Consider the following 14,654-nt stretch of genomic DNA (forward strand, 5'->3'; position numbering starts at 1 on the left):
TTTTGTGTGCCACCTTTTGACTGAGACACTAAACCAAGGTCCCATCTGCTTGAGTTGGTGGTAGCTCAGGCAGATGTAAAACATCCCTGGGTACCAAACGAAAACAGTTGGGGAAGTTCCCTGATGCCCTGGCCAAACTTCCCCATATTATAAATACAATCTTGCATCTCCCCTGAAAAAATGCCACAAATCTTGTGCAAACAATCCACTTGCACTGTACTGGGGAAGTAAAAAGAAAAAAACAAGGCTGAAACACAGCATGCCTACAGCTAGTGGGGTTTATCATAACTAGCCTGAATGTACCCATAAAGACTTAAAAAGTAAAAAGTCATAGGCATTCAGAAGCCATGTAACAGAAACACAGATATGTCCTCAGGCATTATTTACATATATCCCATGGGCCTCCCCTACAGAAGGTTTAAGGTATTCCACAGTGAGGACATGCTTGACTGTGTCTTTCTTGCAGTTTTTAATGAATGGCTTGTCTGTGTGACTTTATACCCTTGGTTTGGATGTTAGTTTGGATCTCCTTTATTGTCATAAATTTTCTAAAGCATAGTCAAACAATCTGCTTATGCTGTACTGACAACGTCATATGGTATGTTGTCTACAGCTAGTGGAGTTTGGCTTGTTTGGCTTTGTTGGCCTGTATGTATATATATATCCATAAAGACTTAAAACGTAAAAAACTCATTGGCAATCAGAAGTCATGTATCTCTTTAAGGGGTCATTTGCACATGTACTATAGGCCTCCCCTACAGGAACTTTAACACAATGAAGACTTATGCCTGGCTGGGTCTTACTTGCAGAGAGTGTGTGTGTGTGTGTGTGTGTGTGTGTGTGTGTGTGTGTGTGTGTGTGTGTGTGTGTGTATATATATATATATATATATATATATATATATATATATATATATATATATATATAAATAACATTTATAATGAATAATCACCAGCGAGTTGGATCGATACACAGGCCATTGAACAAACGCATCGGCGATTGCTATTAATCGCAACTAAAATCAATGAAAAAGGTAATTGCAAATGTAAATCAATAGGTTACATTTGTGATTATGAAATTAAAAACAATGTGGGGGGGCTTCACCCCCTATACCCACTGACATGGGGGTGCCACAAATACACTGCCAGAAATTAAATATACTAACTCTAGGGTCATATAAACATGAGGAAAACAGAAAAGCCAAGATATTATTTAATGGTTGACAAAATGAACTTCGACCGTTACATAATTCGACCAGCTGTACCACCAACGAAAAACACCAGCATTTCAGCACAACATGAAATGTGTGCAGCGTTAACTCGTATATCACTCATGTATATCTATCTATCTATCTATCTATCTATCTATCTATCTATATACACACATACATACATACAAACACAATATTTACACTAAATTATAAACTCCCATAGATATAGATATATGCATTTTATATTTTTTACACACCAGGAAAGCTATGGTTAAAAGAAGGGCTGAATGCTCACAGCACCAGAGACATTTGTCTTTCATAGAGAAGGATTTTCTTGACAATAGTGTAAACTTTTGGGAAGCCTTGACCAGCACAAGTTACATAATACCAAGAACCTACCTTTGGACCTATTCCAGGAAAGTAAGGGCCTTAACTGTACATACTGAAGGAGTAAAAGGAAACTGCTTATGGATGCACTGTGAGTTGAAAGGCAGCTTGACCTCAGTTGGAGCACGAATCCAGTGGTCTTTCAGAAAACAGTGCATTTATCTGACAGACTATTTTAAACTGTAAGTAAGCAGAAATTACATAGAGCCAACATATACTGACTTTGCTTAATTTGGAATAAACTCTGCACTTTATTTATTCACTGTATTAAACTGCACTTGAACCAAAAGACAATGTTTTCAGTGTAGGCTATGCACTGCAGAATATAAATTATTACATCTACCTCCCTCTCTACATGTATATATCATACACACATACAATATCTATCTATCTATATTTACACACATATGGCACATATAAAACATACATTTATTTGTATTTTCCTTCTTCTTGTACGAAAACTCCACAAATGATTTAATTAAAGTAATTGCCATTTGAAGAATTATCATTCACCTAAGTATCTTTACTTACCTGGTCTTTTGTTCGTAATTTGCGTTGATTACAGATGAAGACAGATAAGCCAAATAGTAAGCACAACACTGCTAAACAGCAGAGGACTGCTAGAGCCAGCCACAGTGTGAGTTTGTCTATACCTTGGTTGTCGTCACTTTTCATGTATCCTTTGTGCCCTGAAATATTAAACTAGAAACAAAACAGAATGGTTAAACTTGAGTATTTCTATGAATTTCAAAGATAAAAAAAAATAAACAAACATTTCTATTACAAAATGGAAAAGGCAGCCATTCTTTTTTCAGAAAGTATAACTATGCAGCACATGTAAGGAATGTGCACCAAGTATATAAAAGGCAGATTAAACCAAGTAAATGCCATTTGTACTGCATAATATTGACTACATCAAAGTACATAAGATCAAACTTAATAAATGGACAGTATTTCTTTGGTTGCTGCTGTCTGGTAAAAATGAAAGTTATATACTTACCATACTGATAGATCCATGTTGTCTGCTTCCATTCTTCCTCAATGGATAGGTTATCGGATCCATCTAAAGACCGACTTAAGCCACTTTCAGACTTTGGCCCCAAGGCTCAGGCTCCTTCCCTTACCCATAATCCCATGTAGTTGGTAAGGTACCTCAGATCAGGTTTGCCCATACCCTACAATAAGACTGATACAGCATTATCATAAAACAGAACACATCAGCACTATAATAATCTATTCCTGACCCAGACCCAAACAGTACATGACAAAGCCATACAGACTATCCACTCCAGAGACAAGGAAAAAGATAACTCGAAGGTGGGAGGGAAGTTGACGAAGGACAGAACTAGACAACATGGACCTATCATTATGGTAAGTACATAACTTTCATACCTGATGTTGTCTCTTCCATCCATTCTTCAATGGATGGGACAGAGTCCTCAGCTACCATAAACTTTGGGAGATCTCATAGAAGGATATTCCAGAGGAAGCTGTGCCTAAGTAAGCTCAGACCTAGATTCTAATTCCAACTTGCAATGAGATATGAAGGTATGGACATTGGACCAAGTAGCTGCAGCAAAAAGGTCATCCATAAGTACCTTGGAGAAAAAAAAGCAACAGAAGTAGCAAATGATCTAGTAGAATGAGCCTTAGGAGGTTTAGATAAGGTTCATAGGTTCATAGATTAGTACTAAGCTAACTGCCCTTGCGAGCCATTTTAAGCCTAGCCAATTATCCCTTGTGAGACTCAAACCCTGCACCTTATGTTTGTAAGGCAAACACCTTAACATTAGTCCACCCTCCCTTGGGAAGTCTCCTCTCCTTATAGACATGGGCAATACATTCAGATAACCAGCAAGAAAGAGTTACCTTAGACACTCTACCTAATTTGACTGAGGAAAAGAAAACAAACACCTAGTCAGTCTCTCTGATCCTCTTAGTGTGATGGAGATAAAACTGGAGTTGTTGATGCTCATCCAGAAGGTGTAGCATGTATTCTCCTTTACTGGCAAATCATGGGAAGAAAACAAGAAGACTGTCAGGTTCATAGGTTCATAGGTTCAGACTAGTTAAGTGATGATTTAGAAGCCACCTTAGGGAGAAAGAATGGATTTCTTCTTGAATTTGTACTCAAGCTGACTATCCTTGTGGAAAACCAGGTAAGGAGGTTTACAGGCAAGGGCATGAAGCTGTGATATTCTACTTGCAGATGTGGCTACCACCAAAAACAAAGTTTTCCAAAACATTTCAAATGAACTGTAGTAACTTTGAAAGGGGATCTCATCAAGGCCTACAGAAGAATAGTAATGTCATAAGGGAGAAAGTGAACTCTAAGTGGAGATTGCAGAGGGAAGGTGACTTTCAAGACGGCCTAGGACAAAGTAAGGGAAGCAATGGGTGACTAATTTTACCCACTGTGAACACTGGAAATAGCTGCTAACTTGACCTTGATAGTAGAGTTGCTAGAACCACTATGAAAAGGAAAATCCAGGAAGCTTAACATAGCAGGGAGAGGGTTGAAACAGGATCCAAATTCCTACTGAAAGCCAAGACTGAAAACCTTTTCCATTTACTCTTATAAATCTTCCTGGAAGAAGGATGCTGTGCAGAGGTCAGAATGTGTACAAATTAAGATGAAAGCTTAGACTGTCTACCCATCACTGGAACTGAAGAAACCATGCAGTCAGCTTGAGATCTTTTATGTCCGGGTGCGGCTTCCTAGAGGATTGAGAGAGAAGATCTAGAGGAGGGTCCAGCATCCAAGGTGAGTCAATCATTTCAGATGGGAGGAAGGGAAACCAAATTTTTTGAGGCAAGAAGGGGGAATGAGGATCACTGTAGCCTTGCTTCACATTGTTTCCTGCAGACATTTTGGGTTGGGAGGAGTGGGGGGATAAGCATAAAGGAGACTGGGGGGCTAAGTGTGGGTAACAGCATCCCTCAGGGACTGTCCCACTTGGGGGATTAGGGCAAAGCACCTGCTGTACTTGGTATTGGAGGAGGAAGCAAAGAGATCACAGAATGGTTGACACTGATCCACCACTGTCAGATTGAGTTACCACTCATGCAGAAGGCTAGACCCGCTCAACCTGTCTGCTAAAATATTGGACTTCCCTCTTAAGCAAATCCAAGCCACAGGCTGATCTCTTTAAAACTTAAGTAAAAGTTTTCATTGTATATTGCACTTTTGAACTGCATTCTTTACCATATCACTGCTTATTTGTACTGTTTTTTTTCTGAAATGTTTGCACTTTGCTTGCTGTAGCATAGACTAGATTCAGACCTTCTGAATCTAGTTCTGTTTGTATAACTTGAGCACTAAAGTATCTTTTGTTGAAGAAGGTTCCCCTGCACCTTAGTGGCAGGAGTGTGCAGTTAGAACTCATCTGATTGGATGTTGCTGGAACAGGGCACGGTTTTGAGTTCAATTTACACTTGTTTGCATCATAAGTACCGCATTTGCTCATCGCCCACTGCCTTGCAGAGGTGGGCACCATTGGTGGTTATAGACAAAAACATTTTTGCTTGCAAAGTTTTCCTTAGTACTCCACTGGTGCTCCATCGGTGAGTTCTCGTGATTGTCCCTCATTAACAGGTGATACATTCAGCAAAGCTCCTGAGGTACCAACACAGATCTTACCCACTAGCTCTTTGTATTTTTTTGTCCACTACTTTACCTGGTCCTTCCTGTCCTCTTCCTGTTTTCTGACCACATCAACTTACCTAGCATTACGGATGGACAATTTCCCACAGTTTCTCCTGCCAGCCTGGTCGACATGGGTATCCTGAGGTAATGTAGCAATTGCCTCATGTACACTGACAACCCACTTCTTCTACTCCACACAAATTCATTATGTGAGAGATGCATCTATATCAAGAACCTAGAATCCAGGCTCTCTCACTCACCAGTCAGTTCATCTGATACCAAGCAGGTTGTCAGCATGCACACCTCACCTCCTTCACTTACCAAACCAACAACACATAAACCTATATATGCGGAGGTCATTACAAGAAGCTTACCTAAACATCAGAGACCACACAAACACAAGCATGCTTCACATAATACAGCCTCTGCGGAACATAGTACACATAATATATCACACACCAGTGTCTTACCAGTCAAGCCCCTAAGCCATAACACAAAAACAAACATCTTAGTCATAGTTGACTCAACTATAAGACACACAGATCTCCCTCTCACCAGGCTGGAGAAGAAAAAAGTCACAGTCGGCTGTCTGTCAGGTGCCAGAATCCATCACATCATACATGTACTCAAGTCTCTCAACAACAGGCACTGTTATGATTCCATCATAGTCCATGTTGGTGTGAACGACTTGAGATATACCTCACTGGACTATATGAAGAGAGACATGACTGAGCTCTCTGATTATGTGTCTCAGGCAGGTATGTCCCTAGCCTTAAGCAGAATTTTACCTTCTCCTAAGATGATACCTCAATAAAAACAAATAATGACTGACTTTAACAATTGGCTTAGTTTCTGATGTCATTCAAAGGAGATCCAGCATCTGTCAGCCTGGGATAACATGGTCGACAGACCTCAGTACTTTGCCAGAAATGGTCTTCATCTCTCATCCCTGGGATTTCGGTTACTGGCTAAGGCTCTTACCATCCCTATAGTGCCTTTTTAGGCAATGTCACAAGAACAAAATTACTGACGTAACAATACCCTCTAAAAACAACCTCAGGATTATGCTGCTAAATGCTAGGAGTCTAAACCAGAAACTGCACTCAACTCGAAGCAGTCCTCAGCCTGGAAGTTGCTGACATTTGTGCAGTCACTGAGACCTGGTTTAAGGCCATGGACAGCATCCCAGCTATACCAGGTTACATTTTCTTCCACACGTTTAGACCACAAACTGAAAGCGGGAGAACTAAAGGAGGTGGTGTATCAATATTCATTAAAGATAAATACACCTCTAGAATAGTTGAACAGCAAAATTCCCTTTAATTATTTCATGTGCAATTGACTGTAGGTAAGACCCCTTTTCAGGTCATTGTCAGCTATAAGACCCCCTCCATGAATCTGGACATCCACTCAGGACTCAGGGTCCTGGGGCTGTTAGCCTAGTAACCTCCTATGATCCTATAATCCTATGTGCATTGCTATCAGAAAGTGGTGAGAAGATATGACACTCTGCCAAACCTTCATGGTCTCTTGCCCTAATGGGTAAGAAAATGTCACTTCCTGCTTGTTGATGTACCAGACTACTGACATATTGTCCATCTGGATGGAGATCACACCCTTGGGAAGGGAGTTCTGGAAGGCCTGCAGTGCTAGGCGAAATGCTTGTCATCTCTAGAATATTGATGTGAATACTGGCCTCTGAAGAGGACCACATGTATTGGATAGACTTTCCCAAAAAGTGCTCCCAACTCAATTGAGAAGTGTCCATGGTCACTGTGGCCTGGGGAGAGGGAAGAAGAAACTATTTAGCCTGAGATACAATTGGGGAATCTAGCACCAGTGAATATGCGGTTTGCAAATTTTTGTGATAGACACTGGAAAATTCAAGGGCTGACATCTCACTGACCACTTAATTGATTGAATCTATTGGTGCACCCTCATGTATAACCTGGCTAGGGGAACTGTGGAATGGCGGCTGCCATCTAGCTGAAAAGGTGCAGAATCAACCTTTCTGGAGCCTTCTGATAAGAAAGTACTACAGTCACTTGTTGCTGAAGTGTGGTAATCCTGAATTCTGGTAGCGTGGCTATCTGTAGCACTGTATCCAAATGAGCTCAGATGAATTCCATGGATTGAACTGATTGAAGTTTTGATTTTGCCAAGTTTACACTTATCCCTCATTGTAAGCAAAGGTGAAGCAAGGGGTCCCTGGCTTGAAGTATAAACGTCCTTTTGAGGGTGGTTACAAGCTAGTTGTCCAAGTATGGGATTACTAGCTTGTAACCAGTTTTCCAGGTACTGGAACACTCAGAACCTCAACAGCCTGAGATGAGCTGTAAACACTGCTATGCATTTGTTGAACATAGGGGCTGCTGTTGTGAGGCCAAAGGACAGGACTTTGAATTGGAAATGGCTGTCTCCCAGCTAGAAGTGGAGAAATCTCTTTTATGTGGTAGTATGCGACCTGGAGGTCTATCAAGCACATCCAATCGTCCTTTCTCAATAAGGGTAGGATGGACTGTACTGTGACCATCCAAAATTCTGTTTCACATATTGGTTCAAGTGACTGAGGTCCAAAATTGGCCTTAGTATCCCATTTTTCTTTGGCACCAAAAAGATCCTTGAGAACATTCTGGATCTTTGCTGGTCTGCTGGGACCTCTTGGATTACTCGCTTGTTTAACTGCTTTCTTACCTTTGTGGCTGCTGCTTTTCATTAACAGGGTAGCACAATGGGTAATTTCCTTGAACGAGGGGAATGAAAAAAAAGGAATTGTGTAACATCTGGTTATAATCCCTTATACTCAAGAATCTCAAGTGATAGGCATCCAGACTGTGGGGTACATGGATAAGCAACCCCTACTGCCTCCAGAGTGTGGCAGTTGGGCACCTGTTCAGGAGCACTGAAAAGACCTATTGGAGAAGGGACCCCGATAGCCTTGGTTTTATGGAACACCTCTGCCATGGGGTCAATGTGCAGTATTACAGTTCCTCTTCTGCCTTGGGAGGGGGGGTAGGGGTCTATCACCAGAAGTGTCAAGAGCAAGCCCTTGGGAATTGCAGAATTATGGTTTCTTACCTTCTTTCTGTTTTCTAGAGAAGGTCCTTTGGGGGGAGGGTAGAAGAACAAATCCCTATATTAGACAAGGTTTTTCCATGTTTCCTGCACTAAAAAAATATTATCAGCCACTACATAGTACAGTTTTGTACCTACCATAAATGTAGATGTCCGAACTGGATAGCATCTGCAGTCATAACAACTGGGTTGTCCTGTCGTCAGGCAGCCCTTCAGTCGGCCGGATTCCAAAGTCCGGGTCCGGCTTCGGCTGATGTCGCACTTCACCCGACGTCATCTCTGTTGGTCTTCGGGTATAAAAGCATCAGCCGACGCCATTTTCCTCAGTGTTTCTTGCCCCAGATGCCAGTAGCCCTCTTGAAGGCTAAAATTTGGATAGATGCCAATGTTTCCAAAAAGATAGAGGTAAACACAAAAATAAGCATGTATGTACATATATACAAACAAATACACCATAAAAGACTCCCCACCAGCTAGCTATTAGGAGGGTAAACACCCTAGGAGTACCACAGAGGGAAGGAGGGAGGGTAATCCTGACTGCAGATGCTATCCAGTTCGGACATCTACATTTATGGTAGGTACAAAACTGTACTATGTCCTTCATGGATGCATCTGCAGTCATAACAACTGGGTAGAATACCATAGCCAACTAGGGAGGAGGATAAAAGTAGATTATGGTGTGTTTAGGATCCCTTGCAGTACAGCAGTGGCAAACCCTGCTCGGGATCTGGAATATAGAGGCAGATTATAATGCTTGGCAAATGTATGCACGGAGGTCCAAGTAGCCGCCTCAATAATGTCTTTGGTTGCCACTCCTCGTAAGAAAGCTGTGGTAGTGGCTGTTGCCCTTGTAGAATGAGGTCTAATGTTCTGTGGAATTGGTTTTCCATGGAAGGAGTAACAGAATCGTATGCAATTTCCTATCCATTTGGAGATTGTCTGTTTGGAAATAGCTTTTCCTTCCCTTCCTGTTGCATAGGCTACAAAAGTTGGTCAGTCTTTCTGCTATTTTTGTTCTGTCCAAGTAGTAGCGTAGCTGTCTATGTACATCCAAGGTATGCAGTATTCTTTCCCTCTGTTTTGTGGGTTGGGAAAGAAGGTAGGTAGGTGGATTGCCTGGTTTAAAGACACTCTGGATACCACCTTAGGCATAAATGTAGGATTAGTCCTCATGGACACTCTATCTTGGTGGAAGATTAGGAAGGGTTGCACTGCCATTAAGGCCTGTAGTTCTGAAACCCTCCTTGCTGAAGTAATTGCCAGTAGGAAAGCAGTTTTCCATGACAGGTGTTGTAGGTCTGCTGTTGCTGCTGGTTCAAAGGGTGATAGTGTCAACTTTTCTAGCACAAAGTTTAAGTCCCAAGCTGGTAATGGTGGTTTCCTTGGAGGTTTTACATTCTTGATTCCTCTGAGGAACTGCCTGAGCAAAGGGTGTGAAAAACAGGTGGATCAAAGCTGTATTCTGCTGAAATAGCTGATGCATGTATCTTGATGGAGGAGTAGGACAGGCCTGAATGAAGAAGTTCGGCCAGATACTCCAGAATGTTAGGCATATCTATGTTTGACACATCTTTTCCTCTTTCCGTACTCCAAATGACAAACCTTTTCCATTTTCCAGCATAGTTCCTTCTTGTTGAAGGTCTGCGTGCTTCAAGAATAATGTCTTTAACTCTTTGGGAAAGTTCTGGATTAGCTGCTGCTATGTGATGTTCCATGCAGTCAGTTGCAACGTTTTTAGGTTTGGATGTATGATGCTGTAGTTGTTCTGAGTTAACATCAAAGGCATCAGGGTATTGGCCACATATTGTTCGAGACATGCTCCTCAGCAGTGGGTACCAGTGTTGTCTTGGCCAGTTTGGAGCTATCAGGATTATCCTTGGACGTTCTTCCTTGATTTTTAGTAGTACTTTGTGTATCAAGGGAAGAGGTGGGAATGCATATGCTGTTAGGCCTTTCCAGCTGAAGGAGAGCGAATCCACTTTCCATGCTAGTGGGTGGAATGTCCTTGTGCAGAACTTTTGAGCTGGTGATTGAGAGGTGATGCGAATAGATCTATCTGAGGCATTCCCTATTTCTTTGAGATGGTCTTGAAGATGTCCGGTGCAGCTTCCATTCGTGGGCATCCGATGTGGTTCTGCTTAATATGTCTGCTAGAGTATTTTCTTTTCCGGTACAAATATTGCCTGTAACTGGATGTTGTAGCTGAGTGCCAGGGTCCACAGCTCCAAAGTCATTCTGCATAGGGGTATGAATGAGTGCCTCCCTGTTTGTTGATGTACCACATGACTGTGGTGTTGTCTGTCCTTATCATCAACTGGCCCTCTTGGAGAAATGGTTTGAACTTTTGGATTGCCAGTTTTACTGCCAGCATTTCTTTTAGGTTGATGTGCAGGTGAAGTTGATCCTGTGTCCACAATCCTTGCACGCATTTGTCCAGCATGTGGGCCCCCATCCTAGGTCTGAAGCGTCTGTTGTGATGGTCTGGCTTGCTTGACATCTGCGAAAGGGTAGGCCTGGGTTTGACTGACATGCCTGAGCCCACCATAGGAACTCCTGCTTTAAGCATGGAATTAGTGGGATTTCTGTTTCTAGGCTGTGTCTGTGTTGGGACCATAAATTCTTTAGGTACCACTGTAGTTTTCTCATATGTAGTCTGGCAAATGGGACCAAGATTATGCATGATGCCATGAAGCCCAAGGCCTGCAGTACTTTTCTTGCTGTTAACTTGTTCTGTTTTGTTAGTGCCAAGAAGTAAAGAGGAGTTCTTTTGTTTTTCTGTAGTCAGGAATGCCATTTGTTTTACTGTGTCCAATTCAGCCAAAAATGTCCTTGTTTGGGATGGTATCAGCCTTGACTTTTGTAAATTGACTGTGTATCCCAGTGCTTGTAGCAAGTAAATGACCCTTTGTAAATCTGTTGTCAGCTTGCTTTTGTTGTCCCCTTGTAGCAGGCAGTCGTCCACGATGGGTAAATTTGAATTCCTGTAGTCTGCAATGGGCGATTACTGATGCCAGGCATTTTGTGAATACTCTGGGCGCAGTAGATAAGCCAAAGGGCAATGCTGAGAATTGATAGTGCTCTGATCCTGCAAGAAATCTGAGGTATCTTCTGCAGATTGGTCGAATGGGGACGTGCAGGTATGCCTCCTTGAGATCTAGAGTTACCAGCCAAGACTCCTTGCCCAGCATGGGAAGAAGTTGCTGTAGGGTCAGCATTTTGAATTTTGGGACAATGATGTATGTATTTAAGGTGGACAGGTCGAGAATTGGTCTCCAACTTTTTCCTTTCTTGGAACTAGGAATAGTCTGGAGTAGAACCCCTTTCCTTGCTCTGCTGTTGGCACTCTTTCCACAGCTCTCATGTTTGCTAACTCCATTATCTGTTGTAGTGCCTCTGTTTTTGATTTGGAGGTAGATTTGGCATTCCTCTTTTGACTGGTAAAGTGTGGAAGTGAAACCGGTAACCTTGATCTATGGTTTGTAAAATCCACTTGTCTTTTGTTATGTAGTGCCAGTTCTTTGAAAATAAGGTTAACTTTCCGCCTAGAGGAGCTGCTATTTGTTCCCTGGTAGGCGGATTTAGGGTTAAGTCACTGTGGTTGTGCTGATGTAGTGGCAGTGGTTGTGTCTGTGCCTCTGTTGTTACCTTGCTACTGTCGTCCTCTGTAGGCACCTCCTCTGGATTGGTTTCTGCCTCTGGAACGTCTATTCCTGCCCCTTTGAAATTTTGTGGAGTCAGGAAAGGACCAATTTTGGCAGGCCAGTTCCTGCTAAACCTTGGGGTTGAACCTGCAAGAAATCTTTAACCGTTTGAACAGATTTTGCCTTTTCTTCCATTTTCTTCATAACCTGCTGGGCAGGTGTACCAAACAAACTTGTCTTATCCATAGGAGCATCTAGCAACTTAGCTTTAACATGATCCGGTAAAGCTTGCTCCTTTAGCCATGCATGCCTTCTTATCACTGTGCCAGTCATGGCTGATCTAAATGAAGCCTCCAGTGCATCATAGCCACATTTTAAGGAATGGTTGCTAACCTGTTGTATGTTATTTACCATTTCTAATACATATTTCTTATCAAGAGATTCATCAGTGGTTAGTTTTTAGTTAACTGATCAAGCATAAACTCTTGGTATTGTATCATGTGAAACTGACAGTTTAAAGCTCTAGCTGAGAGAGTAGCTGAAGTGTAGACCTTTTACCCCATCTGTCTAATGACCTTGCTTCCCTTTCAGAAGGAATAGGGTTTTTAGCTATGGTCGCTACTGCCTTGGGACCCTGGGATATAGTTTCGGGTCTGCAAGTGGGGCCTTGTAAAGGTGGTGATGAGTATCTGGCACCCTGTAAAATCTGTCTGGTTTGGCAGGGGCTGGGGTAAAGAATCTGGAGCAGAGCAGACATCATTGAAAGCATCATCCACCACAGAGAGAACAGGAGGTATAGCTAAGGGCCTGTGCTGTGGGAGGTGCAGAAAGGTCCTAAGTCTTTTCTGGAGTCTGAAAATCCTGTTGCTGCCATTGGAACTGCTCTCGCATGGCATGTAAGGTTTCCCCAAAGGAGAATTCTTCTGGTGGGGAAGCAGCTGGAATGGATTCTTCAGTATCAGAATCTTCAAAATTGGAGAAAGGAGCCTCTGGCTGGTCAGTTATGTCTGATTCGTCAGCAGAATCATCAGAGGACACTGGATCAGGGGGCTCTGCCCTAGGTCTCTTCTCTGGGGGCTGAGAGGCCCTGTCTGGGTGAGATTGAGATCCTCTAATTAATGAAATTAAATCTTCTGCCAAAGTAAGCATTTGAGAACTAGAAGAGGGCCTGGTTGTGGGGGGTTTAACAGGCACTGTCTTAGTAGTCTTGGCTGCTTTAGCCCTGGCGAAGGCCTTAATAGACATGGCTGCTGGAGGCCTAGCAGCACCACGTGCTGGGGTAGAGACATCCAAGGGAATGGTGTCTGATAAGTCAGTGGCAACCACCGTAGTGGATAAAATTTCTGAGGCCGATTCAAGAGTGGTAGCAGGGGCCTCAGTTGTAGAGATAGGTTCAGCTGTACTTTGATCAGTTTTCTCGGTTTCGGCCGAAACCGAGACACTCGCGGTTTGCTTAACCATGGTTTCGGCCGAAACCGTGGACCGCGAGTGTCGGTCTTTATCTTTGCGTTTTTTGGCAGATTGGGTAGTCGGAGGATCCGACGGCATAATGTACGCAAAATCAGAACCGAAAAACTGTTCTGCAAACTCCGACCGACGCCTAAGCGTTCGTCGGTTGAAAGAAGCACAGGCCGAACAGGCTGCTACGTCGTGGGCTGGGCCTAAACAAGGCAGACAATAAGAGTGGAAATCTTTATGAGGTATTTGTTTCCCACAGGTTAAACAATTATTAACTTTTTCTGACATCGGCTGAGGCAAGAAAAAGTCCCCAACGGGGTACTTAGCTTTAGAAGTCTTCGAAGTAGTATTCGGTAGAAGTAATCTCTGGATCCGACCGACCGGCACTTGCGAACAGCTTCTGCTTCGGGCGCCACGCGGCAAGAAAGACTGAGGAAAATGGCGTCGGCTGATGCTTTTATACCCGAAGACCAACAGAGATGACGTCGGGTGAAGTGCGACATCAGCCGAAGCCGGACCCGGACTTTGGAATCCGGCCGACTGAAGGGCTGCCTGACGACAGGACAACCCAGTTGTTATGACTGCAGATGCATCCATGAAGGACATCAGCAACCGGCCACTGCGATCATCCACTAGACTCCTAGTTCAAACATACAAATCCAACTACTCAGCTGGGGACTCTCTGTTTGCCAACTCTGTTGGAAAAATATGGAACAGACTCCCAGCTGACTTGACCCTAGAACCTTCACTAACTCAATTCAAAAACAAACTCAAGAAATACTTCAATACTCATTGGTTATGTCCTTGCACTAACCCTGACTAGTGACCTCTCTATTTCTTAGGTGCCTTACCTTCAACTACTTCTAACTTTTTCTACCACTCCATTTCAGGAAGGGTCAATTGTATAACTGCTGCTCAGTGTGTCTTAAACCTGAATGTAATGTTATGTATGTTTAACTTTGAAAATAATGTTATGTTTTGTAGTGTTTTATAAAAAGTACTATATGTACTAAATGCTGGTATTGCTTATGACTGTAATCTACTTGAAACTAGCATTTACTAAATGTTCAATGTGTATTATTATCTTGAAGCTTTTCTTCCCGGGCCTCCGCTGAAAATGGACATGTATCCAGCCGGACAATCCCGGTCAACAAATGTAGAATAAATAATAAATAAATAAATAAACGTTGCTCACTTCTGGATAGTGCCTAGTTCACTTTAGGTCTAAAAGGAGGGG

General features: G+C 42.6%; 1 protein-coding gene across 1 annotated transcript in view; it reads right to left on the minus strand.

Annotated features, from left to right (window-relative positions):
- The window catches only part of PODXL (podocalyxin like), a 601,941-nt gene that overhangs the window by 62,287 nt on the left and 525,000 nt on the right, over window positions 1-14,654 (minus strand). Inside the window, exon 7 of the mRNA XM_044088661.1 lies at window positions 2,129-2,299. Within this exon, the coding sequence (XP_043944596.1) occupies window positions 2,129-2,299 (171 nt within the window). The remainder of the gene's footprint in view (window positions 1-2,128; window positions 2,300-14,654) is intronic.

The sequence above is a fragment of the Protopterus annectens genome, chromosome 11.part0 (assembly GCF_019279795.1).
Source record: "Protopterus annectens isolate FY-2018-M chromosome 11.part0, PAN1.0, whole genome shotgun sequence".
NCBI classification, from domain to species: domain Eukaryota; kingdom Metazoa; phylum Chordata; order Ceratodontiformes; family Protopteridae; genus Protopterus; species Protopterus annectens.